General features: G+C 40.6%; 1 protein-coding gene across 1 annotated transcript in view; it reads left to right on the forward strand.

The window, feature by feature from the left end:
• Positions 1-18,270, forward strand: part of rnf17 (ring finger protein 17) — a 38,113-nt gene extending 19,843 nt beyond the window's left edge. Inside the window, exons 16-38 of the mRNA XM_061692390.1 lie at positions 560-689; positions 1,817-1,976; positions 3,396-3,511; positions 3,590-3,707; positions 6,009-6,126; positions 7,225-7,452; positions 8,910-9,054; positions 9,144-9,256; positions 9,319-9,409; positions 9,485-9,606; positions 9,704-9,743; positions 10,394-10,555; positions 10,627-10,738; positions 10,815-10,978; positions 13,426-13,545; positions 13,622-13,702; positions 13,769-13,885; positions 14,932-14,985; positions 15,057-15,167; positions 15,239-15,359; positions 17,265-17,400; positions 17,470-17,656; positions 18,169-18,270. Coding sequence (XP_061548374.1) covers positions 560-689; positions 1,817-1,976; positions 3,396-3,511; positions 3,590-3,707; positions 6,009-6,126; positions 7,225-7,452; positions 8,910-9,054; positions 9,144-9,256; positions 9,319-9,409; positions 9,485-9,606; positions 9,704-9,743; positions 10,394-10,555; positions 10,627-10,738; positions 10,815-10,978; positions 13,426-13,545; positions 13,622-13,702; positions 13,769-13,885; positions 14,932-14,985; positions 15,057-15,167; positions 15,239-15,359; positions 17,265-17,400; positions 17,470-17,656; positions 18,169-18,270 — 2,848 coding nt within the window. The remainder of the gene's footprint in view (positions 1-559; positions 690-1,816; positions 1,977-3,395; positions 3,512-3,589; positions 3,708-6,008; positions 6,127-7,224; positions 7,453-8,909; positions 9,055-9,143; positions 9,257-9,318; positions 9,410-9,484; positions 9,607-9,703; positions 9,744-10,393; positions 10,556-10,626; positions 10,739-10,814; positions 10,979-13,425; positions 13,546-13,621; positions 13,703-13,768; positions 13,886-14,931; positions 14,986-15,056; positions 15,168-15,238; positions 15,360-17,264; positions 17,401-17,469; positions 17,657-18,168) is intronic.
• The last annotated feature ends 867 nt before the right edge of the window (positions 18,271-19,137 follow it).

Consider the following 19,137-nt stretch of genomic DNA (forward strand, 5'->3'; position numbering starts at 1 on the left):
GCCAGCCGGTAAGAGCAAATGGCAAACTATATTGGTTGCTTAGCAAGCGCCGGCTAGGCACCGGTGCAGGTGCACAATGCATCGCTCTGATTGGTCAGATTTCAAGTGCTTTCATTGCAGCAATCATTGGCTCTCTTCTTCCTCATGCTAATTAGGTGCTCTACGTACCACGTGTGGCGCACCTCACGGTAGCACATATGCGCAACCATTACGCATATACTGTACACTAGATTGACAAAGGTATTCGTTCCCCTGCCTTGAATCAGATATGAATTTAAGTGGCTAGTAAATAGGCTTCAGCAATATTTATGTTGCTATGTTGCTATTGATATGGTTGTCTATGTGGCATACTTGCCTGCTACTATATTGTATTTTTGTCTAATATTGATGGTTTCTATAATTGGGGTGTGATAGTGGTGGTGGTATTAAAAGGTGCCATAAGTCCCCACTGAAGGCCCAGGTACCAAATGCACGGCCCGCCAGTGACGTCGCCCTTTGCTCCATTTACACGTTCTCAATATTCTTTGCCAATATTGCAGTATGTTATCGTCACCTTCAGGTTTTATTATCCGGTGAAGCCGAGCAGGAGGCCACTCAAGTATTACCCGGCCGTCTCACCCAAAATCCACGTGGAGTACAGCGCGTTGGTGACGCACATCAACAGCCCCGATGACTTCTACATCCAACTGGTACTGAACACAAAAAATAACTCTGCCATCAATACTGTGCCTTAAAAGGTATTTTAAATATCCTCATTCTTTTGTCCTAAACCACACAAAAAAATCCACTTTACCAAAAATCCCTGTCGTATTAATAGCATTAATTTAGTAATTTTCCCCCCATCAATTGGTTATTAAAATAGTTTATTCTTTATAGATTTATTTTGTATTCATTTATCCAATTAAATAGCTGGTTAGTTGATTTAGTGTAAATAATCCAAAGTATTTGTTAAATAAAAACTATTTTAAATAGGCCACTTAACTGGTTTATATTAATAAACAAATGGTCAATTATTAAATTGTAAGTAGTAAAACAAAATATGACTAATAATTTTATTATTAAAATAAAAAAAATTTTAGTCATTAATCTCATTCAACGACTGGTTAGTTAATTTAGTGTAAATTATTAAATTAAAACAGTCAAATTTAATCACATAGTACATTTAATGTTTTTATTAAACAGTAGGTTAATTAAGTATAACTGAATTATGATTAACTATGATTAATTATGATTAGAATTAAAAAATTTTTAATGACGGACTAATGATAAAGTATAAGTATTGTAAAGCATTATTCATTAACTCTTATTTTTTTATGAGAGTTAATTATAATTAAAATTCCATAAATGAGAAGGAATAAAGATTTTGCGATTAAAATGACCTATTTTTACATGTATTTATTCATTTTTCGTTTATCTTATTATATTAGTGTTTTTTTGATTTCGTGTAAATTATCAAACTAAAAATATTAGTAAAAGAAAAGAAATACATATACATTTAAAAATAAAAAACAAAACAATTGCTTAATTAATTTCAATTGAATTATGATTTTAAAACGAGAAGAATTATTTTAGTTTGAAAAGAAATTATTTTACATCCATATTTTAACTTTTTTCACCTCATCTAACCCTGGCCCATTTGTCAAAATGTGTAAAAAATTTTAAAAACTTTCACACAAATGTTTGCCCACCTATGCTCCTCTTCACTCTAAACACCTTTCGTAGTTAACACTCTATGAATAGCTTGTATCTTAGCACTCGGATTCTTTATGGATACTGCTGTCCCTGGTCTTTAGTCTTCATGATTATGTGTGACCAGCAGACTGACAATATGGAGTCCTTGCTGCTCAAAGCCAAGCTTCAGGAGTGCTACAACGACAAGAGTGGAGAAGAAGACCTGATGGTTTACTGTCCTGTCATTGGACAGCCCTACGTGGCTCGCTTTGAAGATAACATGTGGTACAGAGCTCAGGTCATAGGTAAGGACATCAGCGTCCTATGCTTTACCGTTCACACACACATTCATACACACTCACACTCCAACTACCACCAAGCTTCCAACCAGATTCATTCATAGGCAATGTGGGTTAAGTGTCTTGCACAGTGACGCAACGACGACATGCGCTCGGGCGGGGATAAGAACCGGCGATTCTCCGGTTGCAGGGCGTACACTTACCCTGGTCATCACTTATTTTGCAAATGTACTCACTCCACTGGATTAAAAAAATGAGCTTAAACCACTGTAACATAATGCACATTTAATTTAGTGATTCCTTCATGTACCACGAGAGGAAGGCTGCATATCACTGGTACTTGTCACACTTTGAACAATCGCTGTTCTAGGTGAATGTAATTATTTTCAGAAATTGAAGGGAAACTTTACATACTGCATATACCCGTTACACACTTTCAACTAACTTTACTGGAGTTTTAGTCAACTGCAATATTATGGTATTTCGTCAACTAGAACTAGACCAAAACTAAAACAATTTAGATTACAAAATTATGACTAAAGCTAAATTAAGTTTTAGTCAAAAGACTGACTAAAACTAAAACCATACAGTGGGTACGGAAAGTTTTCAGACACCCTTAAATCTTTCACTCTTTGTTATATTGCAGCCAAAAAAAATTTTAAAATCATTTAAGTTCATTTTTTTCCCTCATTAATGTACACACAGCACCCCGTATTGACAGAAAAAAACATAATTGTTGAAATTCTTGCCGATTTATTAAAAAAGAAAACTGTAACATCACCCAGCCATAAGTATTCAGATTCTTTGCTGTGAACAAAGACAAAGACACGTAAGTATTCAGATTCTTTGCTGTGAACACATGCTGCCATCCAGACAATGTCATTTTTAGGGATGTCCCTGCTTATTTCAGCAAGACAATTCCTAGCCAAATTGTTACAACAGCGTGGCTTAGTGGTAAAAGAGTGAGAGTACTGGCTTTCCCTGCCAGGAGACCATTAAAAATGTATGGCACATTTTGAAGCACAAAATATGACACAGAGACTCTGTGTCATATTGTGTAGCCACTGAAGTTGTCCATCAAGCAAGAATGGGAACAAATTCCACCTACAAAGCTTTAACAGGTGGTGTCCTCGGTAACACAGTGGCAAAGATGCCCCCTCCCAACTTATTTGGAGCGTGCTGCAGGCATCAAATTCAAAATTGGTGAATATTGGCATGAAAAAAAATAGTTTTATCAGTTTGAACATGAAACATCTTGTCTTTGTAGTATATTCAATTGAATATAGCAAATCGTTTTTTGTTTTTTTTTTACATTTTACACCATGTCCCAACTTCATTGGAGTTACGGTTTGTATTATTAAAAAAGGTTGAAATTGTATGCAGTATAGCGTCAGAATTGTGTGTGTGTGTGTGTGTGTGTGTCAGGCCATCCGGGGGGCAGAAATGTGGAGGTGCGCTGCATTGACTATGGACATAAAACAAAGGTGTTTGTCAGCGACTTGCGGAAGATGAAGGATGAGTTCTTCTCCCTGCCGACATTGGTAACGATGCTTAGTTTGATTTAACCCTTCTCATCTGTACACTGAAAGTGTTTGTTTTTTTGTGTGTGTATCTTGCAGGCGATCCAGTGCTGCCTGTCAGACGTGCTTCCTCTGGCTGGAGAGAAGTGGAGCAATGCCTGTATCAAACGCTTCTCCTGCCTGGCTCACAACAAGTTCTTCACCATCATAGCTACAGGTACAGTACATTTTAAAAAGTAGTATTTGCAGGGGATAGGGACCAAGCCCTGCCACGAATAGCGAAAAAATGTATTTGACACCCCCATAAAAATGTATTTGCCTACAAAAAATATTCCCCCCCCCTCTCAAATTCTCATATTTTTGCATAGTTTCCCCACTTTAAGATAATCAAACAGATGTATATATCAGACAAATATAACCGAAGTGAACTTAAAATCCTGTTTTTAAATATTGATTTCATTTATTAAGGGGAAAAAAACTATTCAACTTTACCTGGCCATGTATGAAAAAGTAATTACCCCCCTTGTTAAATCGTGAATTAATTGTGGCCAATTACAATTTTTTGTTAACTTTTACTGATCACACCCAAGCCTGATTACCTCCAGACCTGTTCAATCAAGTAATCTGTTAAGCAGAGTCTGTCGTGACAAAATCAACTCGGGGAAAATATCTAAAAAAGCTGCAATAAAATGACACAATCCAAAGAAATTCCAGAACAGTCACGAAATAAAGTCATTGATGTCTATCAGTCTGGAAAGGGTTAGAAACGCCATTTCCAAAGCTTTAGGATTCCAGCAAACCATAGGGAGAGCCATTATCCTCACATGGAGAAAACACGGAACAGTGGTGAACCTTCCCAGGAATGGCCGGCCTACTAAGATTACCTGTCGAGAACAGCAAAGACACATGCAGCAGTCCACAAAATAACTCAGGACAACTTCTAAAGAACTGCAGGCCTTTCTTGCCTCAGTTAACGTTAATGTTCATGACAGAACAATAAGGAAGAGACTGGGCAAAAATGGCATCCATGGCAGAGTTCCAAGGCGAAAACCAGTGCTGACCAAAAAATACATATAGGCTCGTCTTGCTTTTACACAAAAACATCTAAATGATTCCCAAGACTTGGGAGTATATGGACTGACGAGATGAACGTTGAGCTTTTTGGAAGGTGTGTTTCTCGTTATATCGAGGGTAAATGTAGCACAGCATTTCAGAAAAAGACCATCATACCAACAGTCAACCATGGTGATGGTAGTGTGATGATCTTGGGCTGGTTTGCTCTTTCAGGACCTGCACAACTTACTGTAATTGATGGAACCATGAATGTTGCTCTCCAACAGAAAATCCTGAAGGAGAATGTTCAGCCATCATTTTGTGACCTCAAGCTGAAGCGGACTTGGGTTCTGCTGCGGGATAATGATCCAAAACACACCAACAAGTCAACTTCTAAATGTCTTTAAAAAATAATATTCAAGGTTTTGAAGTGGCATAGTCAAAGTCCAGACTTGAATCAGTTTGAAATCCTGACTGACTGAAATTGACCTTAAAAAGGCCATTCACGCTCAAAAACATTTTTTCTGAATTCAAACAATTCTGCCTGGAAGAGTAGGCCAAAATATCTCCACAGATGTTAAAGACACCTTGCCAGTTATAGAAAATGCTTGAGTTCAGTTGTTGCTGCAGAGGATGGCCCAACCAGTTTTAGGGGGCCATTCATCCTCACACAGCGCCAGGTAACTTGGAATATTTGTTTTCCTTAATAAATGAAATCTCCATTTAAAAACAGCATTTTAGGTTCCCTTGTGGTGTATTTGTCTATTTACTTTTGTTTGATGATCTTAAACATTAAAGACGACGTTTGAAACGATGCAAAAATATAATAACTTAAGAAGGGGGCCAGTACTTTTTCACGGCACTGTATGTTAATAGTTTAAACCATTAATACACCGCAAACTATGATCTAAAAACAGTTTCAAACTCATCTTAAACATTACCCTTGAAAGTAAATGACTTACAAATGATTTGGTTTTGAAAAAATGCACCAGAATTGTGCATGTATGTTGCCTTCATAACCCCCAAAAAATAGCAATTGTCAGGCAATAGTGAGACCTCTGTCATTTGTTGTCTTGAGCTTTTTGACTGCCACTCAACAGAACAAAAACATACACATGCGGCAAAGAGTCTCCTTAACCACTGCTAACAACCCAGGCTAAACTTACTGTAGCTCCAGCATACAGAGATCTTTGAACAGTTGAAATATGTATATCACTTCCTTGACACCAGTTGCTACTTTGCTTTGACCCATGGTTCTCTTAGGGCACATAAGGAAGAGCACAAGAATACATGAATAGGCGAGTGTTTTAGCAAATAGCTGAGGATAGGTTCCACAGGAAAAAAATAAATAAATAACATGAATTGGTAAATTTGTGTCTCGCAAACCACGAACAGGTGTATGCTCACTGTATGCTGCTTTTTAAACTCACTAACTGCTTAACTCATTTCATTGTTCTCCAAACAGAAAAATCCCCCAAGACAAAACCTCTACCAGTCAAGCTGCTTGAGAGCAGCCCAACTGACTCACTCACTGATATAGCTGAGGTGCTAATTACAGAGCAGTTGGTGTGCTCCAAAAATGGGTACGTCTATTAGGGCTGCACAAAATATGACATTGTATTTTTTTTTTTTAACCTGCGATATTTATCATGAAGTGAGATAATACAGGATAAGTGGTGGGAAAGTTCATTTTCTACGCAAACTAGTTCAAAGTTTAGTTCCCCGGTCCAAAAACGAACTAGTTCATAATTCTATTTTTTCCCCCTCTATATGTTGCTGAATGGGCTATTACCTTTAATATACTGGCATTTCATTTCCCCATTGTAGCCACCCATTCGGTCCACACTAGCTGCAGCTTTCACCTTACAATCTCAACAACATGAGGAAAAACCTGTTGCTTGAATGGTGTTTTTTTTTTTTTAATAAGGAATTAAAACAAAAAACAGGACTTTTGTCCTTTATGTGCAAACGAAAACTTGCAACACAGTATGACAACAACAATGGTGAAAGAATATTGATAACTTTGCATTCCTGGCAGCTCTGACTAACAATATGAACAAAATAATGTATCTATTGTAATATTACAAAACAAAATGAAATCCATATCAGTGTGATCATACAATGTTTTAACTAAAGCATTCCGATACAAATGCAAATTTTCCCTAGTCATCAATTTTTGCAATTATCTACTGTATAACAAAAGAACACATTCACTCTCATTTATGCAGTGTCCCTGAACGCACCTCGCCAGCCGTGTGCGCGCACACACCCACCTACCACGTGCCTGCCTAGTTTCATTCTGAAGAGCTAAATAGGAGAAGCAGCTGGTGTACATTCTTTCATGTGTCCTTGTTCATAGTTACCATACACGGAGATAGGTATGCAACAATCTGGGCTGCTCCATGTGTTGTATGAAGTGTTACAATTTACTGTACAATGGGTGCTAATCTTATGAACATGCCCAAATACGTCCCTCTGCTGATCACTTTTAATATTACAGTTGATTCACTGTACAGTACACCACCATCGCAGCAGACCCCGTGATGTAACTATTGCGCACACGTACATTGCGATGACAATGCTCAAACAAAATATTGTGCAGCCCTGTCTGTTATTTTCTTCACGAAATAGATTCATTGATAATGACTATTCATTGAATTGTATTACCCCGCTTGCCAAAGGCTTAAGACCAACTTGGCAGATGTCCCCGCCAGTGACAGCGAATTATGGGACCTGCCGCTTGAGCTGAGCGGTCTCGAGCCTTCAGACCTTAGTGCTCCAGTGTTGGAGTTCAAGCCTCGGCTCAGCCTCCCTGGCAGCCTCAAGGAGGCCAAGGTGCGAGTGAGCCACATCACCTCGCCCAGCAGCTTCTACGTCCAGTTCATCCAAAACGACTCTCAACTTAAAAGGTAGGTAAGGTAGGCATGTAGTTGCCGGCAGGTAAATAAGCCATTTGGCAAGTGCATAGGTCAATCAGTATTTACAGTGGGTACGGAAAGTTTTCAGACCCCCTTAAATTTTTCACTCTTTGTTTTATTGCAGCCATTTCTTAAAATCATTTAAGTAAAAATGTTTCCCTCATTAATGTACACACATACCCCATATTGACAGAAAAAAACGTAATTGTTAATATTTTTTGCTGATTTATTAAAGAAAAACTGAAATATCATACAGCCATAAGTATTCAGACCTTTTGCTGTGACACTCATATATTTAACTTGGGTGCTGTCCATTTCTTCTGATCATCCTTAAGATGGTTCTACATCTTCATTGGAGTCCAGCTGTGTTTGATTATACTGATTGGACTTGATTAGGAAAGCCACACCCCTGCCTATATGAGACCTTACAGCTCACAGTGCATGTCAGAGCAAATGAGAATCATGAGGTCAAAGGTCATGAGATACAGAATTATGGCAAGGCACAGATCTTTCCAAGGTTACAAAAAAAACTTCTGTTGCACTTAAGGTTCCTAAGAGCACAGTGGCCTCCATCATCCTGAAATGGAAGACGTTTGGGACGACCAGAACCCTTCCTCGAGCTGGCCGTCTGGCTAAACTGAGCAATCGGGGGAGAAGAGCCTTGGTGAGAGAGGTAAAGAAGATGGTTAACTTTCTCCCATCTTCCGACTGCATCTCTGGAGCTCAGCCACAGTGATCTTTGGGTTCTTCTTTACCTCTCTCACCAAGGCTCTTCTCCCCCGATTGCTCAGTTTGGCCGGACAGCCAGCTCGAGGAAGGGTTCTGATCGTCCCAAACGTCTTACATTTAACAATTATGGAGGCCACTGTGCTCTTAGGATCCTTAAGTGCAACAGAAGTTTTTTTGTAACGTTGGGCAGATCTGTGCCTTGTCACAATTCTTTCTCTGAGCTCTTCAGACAGTTCCTTTGACCACATGATTCACACTTGCTATGAGCAGTAAGGTCTTATATAGGCAGGGATGTGGCTTTCCTAATCAAGTCCAATCGGTATAATCAACCACAGCTGGACTCCAATGAAGGTGCAGAAGAAATGGACAGCACCCGAGTTAAATATATGAGTGTCACAGCAAAGGGTCTGAATACTTATGGCTGTGTGATATTTCAGTTTTTCTTTTTTAATAAATCTGCAAAAATTTCAACAATTCAGTTTTCCCTTGTCAATATGGGGTGTTGTGTGTACATTGAAGGAAAAAAATTAACTTAAATGATTTTAGCAAATGGCTGCAATATAACAGAGTGAAAAATTGAAGGGGGTCTGAATACTTTCTGTACACACTGTAGATAGTTTGGTTGGTTGGTCTGTCAGTGCAGTCACTTGTTGCTAGGTATAATTTTTGATACAATCATGTGGGAGTTGATTGGCTACTCTGTATTAAATATATTCCAGGTTGAGTGAGCTTCTTAAGGAGTGTCAGCTCCTGGAGCCTCAAGACGTGGAGTGGAAGCCTGACATGTTCTGTGCAGCTCAGGTCAACCAAGTTTGGGAAAGAGGACTGATCTGTGACGAAGTCTCTTCCGGCAATGTCGTAGAGGTGTTCCGTCTTAGCTTGAGACTTATCACTCATGCTAATTTGAGTGTACAGGTCAGTGAGTTTGTTTGCTATGTGTTGCCTGGCAACAGGTGATGCGCTGTGACCACGGCAACAAGGTGAAGCTGCACGTAAGCAACCTGCGGCCACTCTGTGCTTCATTGGGAGGTTCCTTTGCACTGGAGTGCTCGCTGGTGGACATCAGGTACGCATACACATATGCACAGTTTTAGTGGTACTCGCAATTAAATGTTTTTTGTCTATCAGACCTGCAGGGGGCCAACCCACCTGGACCGCCACAGCCTGCGACTTCATGCGGTACTACCTGACAGGAGCCTCAGCTCAAATCACCATCCAGGTCTGAAGATCACATTCTTCCTCTTTCATCTTCTGCTCCTGTGACCCGGGTTCTAATGTATTCTGTTGTTGCCAGGAGCTGACGGATGAGCGACCGGTGGCCGTCACTCTGATGTGTACCAACAAGATGGGAGAGTTGGTTAGTGTCGCTGACCATCTGGCCCACGAGGGTCTTGCCCTCAGGGAGAGGAAGCCAGTGTGAGTCTCCATTTAAACACGTACACATTTATTGCAGTTAACTCAAAATGTGGATGCAATTCAGGATAAAATTTTATTAGTTTTACCTGACTTTCAGGCTAGGGAGATACTTTCAGGATTTAATGTTTCAAAGCAGGGTTTCAAGACAGGATTTAGGGTTTTAATTGGGGTGTTAAACCAAGGTTAGGGTTATGAACCAGGACTTGGGTTTCAAAACGGAGTTTCAGGCCAGCATTGCTGTTTTAAATCAGAGTTAGTGTTTCAAAACAGGATTAGGGTTTTAAATTAGAGTTAAGGCTTCAAATTAGGGTTTCAAACAAGAGTTAACATTTCATAGTTGGGTATCAAATCAGATTTTCATCAGAAATCAGAACAATCAGAATTCAAGCATGATTTAGGATTTAACGTTTAGGTTTCAAGCAAGAGTTAAGGGTTCTAAATTGGGTTAGAAGGCTGGGTTAGGGTTTCAAAGTAAGATTTGGCTTCAAGTCAGAATTAGGATTTTGGATTTGGGTTTCAAATTTTGATTTCAACTCAAGGTTAGACTTTCCAGTCGGGATTTGGATTTCGAGTCAGACTTATGGATACAAAGTAGGGCTCTAAAACCGGTTTAGGGTTTCAGTCTTGCGTTAGTCTTTCAAATTAGGTTTTCAAGCCGAGGTTGGGGTTCAAGCTGGCTTCAGGGCTCAAAATGTACAGTTTTTGTCCGAACCCTGAATTTTACAACTTCAACGTTTTCTGCACTTACCCTATGAACCAATAAGCTCTATTGCTGTCTTGCAGAGAGCTTGGTGTTCCTGGTGGAAAGCCAAATGCAAGTGATGCTCAGTCTTCTCACACCAACATACAAGCCAAGACTCCTAAAGAGGAAACTTCTCCTCTCCCAGCATACTCTGCAATACCTTTTATTCCCAGGCCCACCCCTCGCACCACCAGGCCCACCGAGAAGGTGCTCGAACCCAAACCGCCAACCTAATTTAACACGACACATGCAACTGAGTGCTGTTTGTTGGTGTGTAGGTGAAAACTGATCTGTACAAAGCACCAGAGCTTCCACAACTGGGCCACAACCACATGACCGTTTCTGCAATCAAAGAGGACGGACATATCTACGCCAGAACCGACACCGCAGGTAACGCAAACACTTAAACTGGCGAGACGTTGAAGGGCCCCGGATTGACCGAGTTATTGTGTGTTGTTATCTTCAGGGTATCATTTGGAGCAGCTGAGGGAGAAGATCCAGCAGAGCATGAAGACACTGCCCAATCAGAAGCCGTACACCTGGAAGACGGTGCAGGGATGTGCCGTCATCGGACCTGACATGCTGTGGTACCGGGGCCAGCTGCTGGAGGTCTTGGGGGGACACGTCAAGGTGGGTTTATTGTTGGATCCTCCTGCTGGTCCTGAAACACTCTTGAATACGACTAACTTCGTACAAACTAAACTGACTCACTTTAACCTTCCGGGAGTGAGTGAGTCAGTTTAACCTGCTGGTTCTGAGTCAATTTGACCAGCTAGTGTTGTGTCGTCTTGGTAGTGAATTGGTTTCACCCACAGGTCCTGGGTCAGTTTTGCCTATAACTAGGGATGGGTATCTTAAGATTTTACCAATGCTACTACTCTTACTGATCTCTACACTCACTTTTGCACTGATTTTAATTTTAATTGCACAAGCTGAAGAAGGGTTGAAAATGCAAAGCAAATGTATTTATATATTGCATTTCATCCACAATTTAACTCAATGTGCTTGACATGATTAAAAGCATTTAAAAACAAAACATTTGAAACAAAGAGAAAAATAAAAAGTACAATTAAAACAGGGTACAGCGCAAGAAATATCATTTAAAAGTGGAAATGCTCTAAAAAAGCGTTTTCAAACCTTGATTTAAAAACATTCTGACTTGGGGCTGACGTGACTTCTGTTGGCAATTGATTGTATTTGTGTGCAGCATAATAGCTAAATGCTGCAACCAAAATGCAAACCAATTTGGTCGCAGTCTCGAGCCCCATCTTAATGATACTGCTTATCGATCCGGTACTTTGACAGTATTCTTATCCATACTTTTACTGTTTTAGGTTAATCTGGTAGTCCTGCATCTGTTTTGAGTCAATTTGACCAACTACTCCGTTTTACCCTACTGACTCACTTTGGCTGCTCATCCATTCATTCTGAACTACTGGTCTAGAGTCAGTTTGACCTGTAACTCAGTTTTATCTGCTGCACTCTCTCATACTGACGAACTTTAACCAGCAGAGAAATAGTCAGTTTGATCTGTCTGTAGTAATTATTTTTGTCCTACTGATTCTGGTTCAGTTTACCCTCTCGGTCTGAATCTTTTGGGGGGCCTGCTGCTGCAGTCCTGCTTACCATTATTGGCATCCATGACGTTTAAGTACTACATGTGGAATATCTCCTCAAGAAAATGAATCAAGTGAAACAACTTTTTTTTTTTTTTTTTTTTAATATTGAGAACTTGTGTTTGATACAAAAGATCAAATGATAAATTAAATTTTATGAACAGATGAAACAAAAATTGAGCTTTTTGGCAATGCACACAAACAGTATGTTTACAGACGGCTCAATTAAGCCTTTATGCAAAAGAACACCCTGCCGACATTCAAGCATGGTGCAGGATCCATAATGCTGTGGGACTCCTTTATTGCATCTGGTACTGGAAGCGTTGACTGTCACACAGGTATCATGAAATCAGAAAATTATTATTAACCAAGACGGTGCTGTGATAATAGCATGTCCTATCTGGAAGAAGCAGTCAATTATGTTGCAGCACGCAGCCAATCATATTGCAGCGGGTCGCTTTTAACTCAAATGAAATTCATTACAATGATTGTAATGGCTCTCTCGTTCAAATGGAGGAGATTGCAGTGGAAAAAAGGCGGCTGAACCATTAAAACATGCAATAGCGCAAAAGCGACAAGAGGAAATCTTTAATCGCACAAGCTGAAAAAAAGAGTTTGGTCGCAGTCTCGAGCCGATTTACCTTCGAATATTTAATATTCATACATAAACACCGTAGTAACACATACAGAGTATTAATATAACAATGCTCACTGGCATATATTCTTCCCAATCTGTGAAAAACGAGTTGAGTTAACTTTCTTCTCTTTTTTTTACCTTACGGAAAATGAGTAGCTCACTGCATGCACAGCAGATTCAGTCATTGACTGTATAAAATAAAAACATTTTCCTGATTGTCACATGAAATCAGACTAAACTTTTCCTGTTTTAGGACAATTTGGATTACCAAAATTATTTCTATTTGCTAAATGCCAGAATAATGAGAGGATTTTTTTTGACAGATACTGTATAATAGACAATACAGTCATGGCAAAAACATTGGCACGTTTTTGGCCATGATTATGTATTCTTTTTTTTCTCTCTATTTCATCCATCAATTTTCCGTACCACTTAACGTGTGCTGTCACAAGTGGGTCTTCTACACGAAGGCAACCAATCAGTGGAAAGGGGACTGTCTTAGCCAAATATGGGCAAAGTGAAAACAAAACTGGGTCAAACAGAAGCAGATGTCAGATGGGCCATTTCTGGACACTAGTATGACAAAACCAGGGTGCTTTTAAGAAATGAAATTGACACTTTCATACTGTCCAGGTTAGAGATTCACTCTATGGAGGTAGAAATAGCCAAAATATGGGACTTATTCCAAAAAATGAAGGGGTGCCAATAATGGTGAGCAGGGCTATACGTTGACCAATTCGTCCGAACTCAGTTTGATCTGCTACTACTAAGCCAATATGTAGTGATCATGTGCGTTATCAAGTTTTTAGATGTTGACTATGCAGGTACAGTACGTGGACTACGGCCTGGTGGAGAACATTCCGGTGGTCCACGTCTACCCTCGCCTACTGTGTGAGGACATCCCTCAACTCTGCATGGCCTGTCAGCTCTACTGCATCAACCCTGTAAGATTTAGGATTCTGTATACGCAACACAGATGTAATACCGCAGATTACAGAGTGGTGGCGTCCTTGTCCTCAGTTTGGTGGCAGCTGGCATCAGGATGCTGTGGAGCTTCTCAATGAAATGCTCTTGTATCGCCGCGTAGATGTCAACGTAGTGGTACTTACACACACACACACACACAGACATAAAGGTAAGTGCTGAATGCATGTGTGTGGACGTTAGAAGCTGCCGACTGACCCCAGGCGACCACTCACAGTTGAGATCTTCTTGGATGGAATGAACCTCAGCACCATCTTGTGTCACCACAAACACGCCCTGATGGACCGTACAGCACAACCGGTGTGAAAAAATATTTAGTTTCCATGGAAACTGCCATTTGGATGGCTAAATGTTATATTTTTGTGCCCTAATAGAACTTTGCCCTGAACAAATAGTTTTATTGGCAAATATTTTTCTAGACATAAAACAATTTTTTAGCCGAATGTAGCCTTTTGTGATCAATTAAGGGTTTTACTCTATATTGCATGTTCATATGAAACTACCACTTTCCTTTAACTTTTTGTGGCCAAATATTTATAGTTTTTAATGGTACACTATCACACCTGTCTATTAATAAGCAAATATAGTGTTTTAGTGTCACTATATTGCCTTCCTAGGTGGAAACTACCACTTTTCCTAACTAAGTAGATCATTTTTGGTACAATAGTGGGGTTTTTTTTTTTTCATGGCTGAATATCAAATTTACGTGGGTCATTTTATTGACAGAAACTAACCTTCTAAGGCAAACTATGTCTTGATCCCTAATACAGCCATATAGTATATGTTTTGTAATATAGCATTTCAATAGGAAAGTACCACTTTCCTGGCTAAATGTTTGTTTTCATGACAATGTATAATGTTTTGGGGGAAAGTGTAGCATTTAAAAACATATATATATTTGTTACTTGCCAAAGGCTCATTTTTTTGTGGTCAAATAGTTTTTAAGGGAAAGAATATCATGCTTACATAGAAAACTATCATTTTAATGGTGAATTGTAGCCTTTAAAATCACAATCAATGAGCTAAATGTATGTATATATTTTGGTATTACGTTTATTTGGAAACTGCCATTTTGATGGGAACATTTTTTTTGTGGCCTATTATACTGTAAGAATATTTGCTTTTGAGGCAACAGAAAATTTCTACTGCCTAATAGCCTTTTTGTGATCAGATCGAGTTTTGTTTTTTTTAACAACAAATTGCCTTTTCCAGCCTGGATTTGCTTGCAGCTTGTTTCAGCTGGCCTGTTTGAGGAAAAATAAAATGGCAAAATGTGTTTGAGGCAAAATTCAACATTTCCATATTTATCAATGTTCAAGTCATGTTTTTTTTCCCCCCGTCTGCAGGCACCTCCTCTGCCACCCCCCTCAATTTTGGACATCTGGGACATCGACACCAGGGTACTATTGACTGGTTATGTATATATTTTTAATGTGGTTACTTACGTGTTATCACTGCTGTTCATCTTCAGGGTCTACTCGGCCCTCGGGAGGTTATGTTGGGGCCCGTCACGGAACCCAGTATGCCCGAGGTGGGCCAGTCTCTGAATGTCCGCGTGAGGCACCTGCAGACTCCCAATGAGGTAGCCACGGTGTAAATATGACCCTTACGTATTTATGAACTTGCCACAGACATCTCGTGTCACTGGTGCAGTTGTTTTTGTGGTGGGAGGACACGGCCCAGATACCAGTGGACGGGGAATTTCTGGATCAGCACATGACAAGGATCAACGCCAACGTTGAAAATCTCCTGCCGCTCACCAACTTTCCTCAAGGTAACACGCTACAACAAGGGGTCAGTACTCAGTTACTTGGACCCTTTTCCGACAGAAAACAAAACATTGGGAGCCACAAAACCCTTTTGATATCTTAACTAAAAAAAAAATCACTTTGATTTATATAGCACTTTAACAACAGCTGCAGCTTAAACTAAGTGCTGTACATGAATACAAATTCGACAGTTCAACATTACATCATTTAGCTAGATAAAACACCAACACTGCATGAAGCATGTTTTTTTTTTTCCCTCAACCCATGTTTTGAGTGGAAAAAAAAAGTCTTCAAATTTAGAATCATTCCATCTACTTCCGCCTATCCAGGGTCGGGTTACGGGGGCAAGAGTTTAGCATGAAAACCCAGACTTCCCTTTGCCCAGCCACTTCATGTAGCTCTTCCAGGGGACACCGAGGTCTTCCCAGGCCAGCCGGGAGACATAGTCTGCAGCGTGTCATGGGTCGTCCTCGGGGGCTTCTCCCGGTGGGATGTACCCAGAACACATCACCAGGGAGGCATCCTAACCAGATGCCCGAGCCACCTCATCTAGGTCCTCTAGAGGCGGTGGAGCAGCGGCTCCACTCTGAGACCCTCCCGGGTGACCAAGCTTCTTACCCTATCTCTAAGGGAGAGCCCGGACACCCTGCAGGGAAAATTCATTTCGGGCGCTTGTATCCGCAATCATGTTCTTTTGGTCACAACCAGCAGCTCGTGACCGTAGGTGAGTGTAGGCACGTAGATCAAACGGTAAATCGAGAGCTTCGCCTTTCAGCTCAGCTCTATCTTTACCACGACAGACCGACACAGTCCACATAACTGCAGATTCTACACTGATCCATATGTTGATGTCTCGCTACATTCTTCAATCACTTGTTAACAAGACCCCAAGATACTTGAACTCCTCCACTTGGGGCAGGATATCTTCCTCAACCTGGAGAGGGCACGCCACCCTTTTCTGACATGAGGGCCATGGCTTCAGATTTGGAGGTGCTGGTTCTCATCTCAACCGCTCCAGTGAGAGTTGAAGATCGTGGCTTGATGATGGTTTCAGAGCCACCTCAACTACAAAAAGCAGAGATGTAATACTCGTATCACCGAATTGTACCCCCTAGAAATTTTGTCCATAAAAGTTACAAACAAAATCGGTGATCAGGGGAGTCCGGTACCCCATACTCCCAGAGCACACCCCACAGGACTCCCCGAGGAACACGCTTTCTCTAAGTCCACAAAACAGTAGTAGACTGGTTGGGTGAACACCCAACACCCGTGAGGAACCTGCTGAGAGTGTAGCGTTAGTCCACTGTTCCACGTCCAAGGCGAAAACCACACTGCTCCTCGTCTGAGATTCTTTTTTGAGGCAGACCCTCCTCTCCAGAACCCCTGAATAGACCTTACCAGGGAGGCTTAGGAGTGTGATCCCCCTGTAGTTGGAACACACTAAGAGGGACCACCCAGTGGTACTGTCCACATGATATTGCAGAGGCGTGTCACCCAGGACAGCCCCACAACATCCAGAGCCTTCAGCAACTCTGGACGGTTTTCATCCACCAAGGAGCTTTTTAACCACCTCGGTGGTGACCTCAACACCAGAGATAGGAGAGCCCGCCTCACACTCCCCAGACTCTGCTCCCACATAGGAAGGCGTGTCGGTAGAATTGAGGTCTTCGAAGTATTCGGTCCACCGACTCACAACGTCCCGAATTGAGGTCAGCAGCGCCACGTCCCCACCATGCACAGCGTTGACAGTGCACCGCTTTCCCCCTCCGGAGACGCTGGATGGTAGACAAGAATTTTCTCGAAGTCGTACTCTATGGCCTAACCAAACTCGTCCCAGGCTCGCTGAGGCAAAAATGTAGAATCCCGTATTTAAAAATAAAGATTTTTGAGAGATAATGGGTGGTTGTCAGGCGGCCCATGTCTGGCAGAGTATATCGACGGCAACTTTTACCGAGCCAAGATGCTGAAGATCATCTGCGCCGATCCTGTCCGGATCCTCATCCAACACGTGGACTTTGGCTCTGACGACACCGTGCCCACCAGCAAGTATGAACGCATTGCAACACCCTTCCTGACCAACAGGGGGGCGTGAGATTTCTGTGGGTTTCCTTTCAGGCTGCGTCAGATGCCAGCCGAGCTGCTGCGCTTCCCGGCGCAGGTGCTTAAGGTGCGCGTGACGGGCTTCAAGGCTCCCAGCGCGAGCACGGAGGACGCGGTGCTTCCCTACAGCCCGGAGTGGAGCCTCAAGGCCACGCTGGCCATGGTCGAACTGCTGCACGGAGACATCACCGCCATAGTTCAGGTAGAACAATTAGCACATTGCAATTTCAGTGGAATACATATTTGCCATTTTATGTGAATTGACGGGCACTTTTACAGAAATAAATGAGCCACTATTTAACACACGCATGTAATTGTACAGACAGAATGTAAAATCTAATTTTATGCAAATTTGGCAATTTTCTGACTAAATGTGCAATATTGCATAAATTTGATTATGTGAATAACCACTCTTTCACAAAACCAGTATTAATTTGAAAGACGTTCATTTCTGCACTTTAAAAAATGGTGTTGGCCCACTCCAGTTCAGTCAGTAGCTCAATTTTCGTCATGGAATAAAGTTGTAAATTTCGGGGAATAAGGTCATCATGGAGTAGTTGTATTTCTTGGGTGATAAGATTTTCAGGGGAATGAAAGTGGTAAATTGAGGTAAATAACATGCAATATTTACCCAGCACAATCTGCTGAGTTTTGAAAAATGAGTGTTGTAATACTGCATAGTGCTGTTAAGAGACTCCCTATCCATACATCCAGAGTGGAGACGCGTCCAGCGAGCTGTCCGTGTTGCTGTACAACCAGGACGGACAATCAGTCTTTTTGCCTCTGCTGGCCAGCGGCCTGGCACAACTTGAATGAAGGTCCAACTATGCACCGTTTTGGTTTAGGTTGCCACTGTGTTCACGTTCACGAAGGAAAAAGTTATTTGACTCTTTTTGTTGTTGTAGTTAAAGGAGCCCATTTAAGTTTTCACTTATTAAAGTGTTATTCTTGAGTGTATCCCAGTTTTCATTTACTTACATGACAAACAAGCATGATTCATTCATCTGAACTGTAAACATTTTTTTTTAATATTCAGCTAAAAAATAAATAGCTTCACATTTTGAAAAGTCAAGGTAGTACTCAGGAACATTAATTGAAAATTTAAAAAAATACTTTTTGCTGTATAGCAAGTGGTTACTTTATATATTATTTAAAAAAAAAACACTATAATCCACACTAGCTAGTTATAACACTTTAAAAACAGATTTTAACAGGAGACCAGCTAGGCGCTATTGTCAAAGAAAAAATATATAGTGCACCGTATTATACCACACGAATACGGTCATCAGATGACGAGAGAAAAGTCAGAATTTTACATGAATGAAGTCCTACAATTAAAAAAAGTCGAATCGGTCACAATTTTACAGGGCTCAAGTCATAATTATTCGTGATAACTCAATTATGTGAGAAAATCCTTTCACATAAATACATTTGTAATTTTAAGCAGTTCTACAGAATGATAATTTTACAAAAATAGTAATGCTCGAGAAAATACTAGTATAAAGTGGTAATACTACAAAAATATTGTATTTAAAGAGTAAAGTTGTTATTTTAAGAAAACAGTCATTTGAGAATATTCACAAATTTGAATACTGTCCTCATGTTACACAATATTTCAAGTAGAATTTTTAGAGCATAAAAGCTTAATAGTCGAGTATAAAGTCGTAATTTTTTAGGAATGAA

This window comes from Phycodurus eques, chromosome 12 (assembly GCF_024500275.1).
Source record: "Phycodurus eques isolate BA_2022a chromosome 12, UOR_Pequ_1.1, whole genome shotgun sequence".
Taxonomy (NCBI): Eukaryota; Metazoa; Chordata; class Actinopteri; order Syngnathiformes; family Syngnathidae; genus Phycodurus; species Phycodurus eques.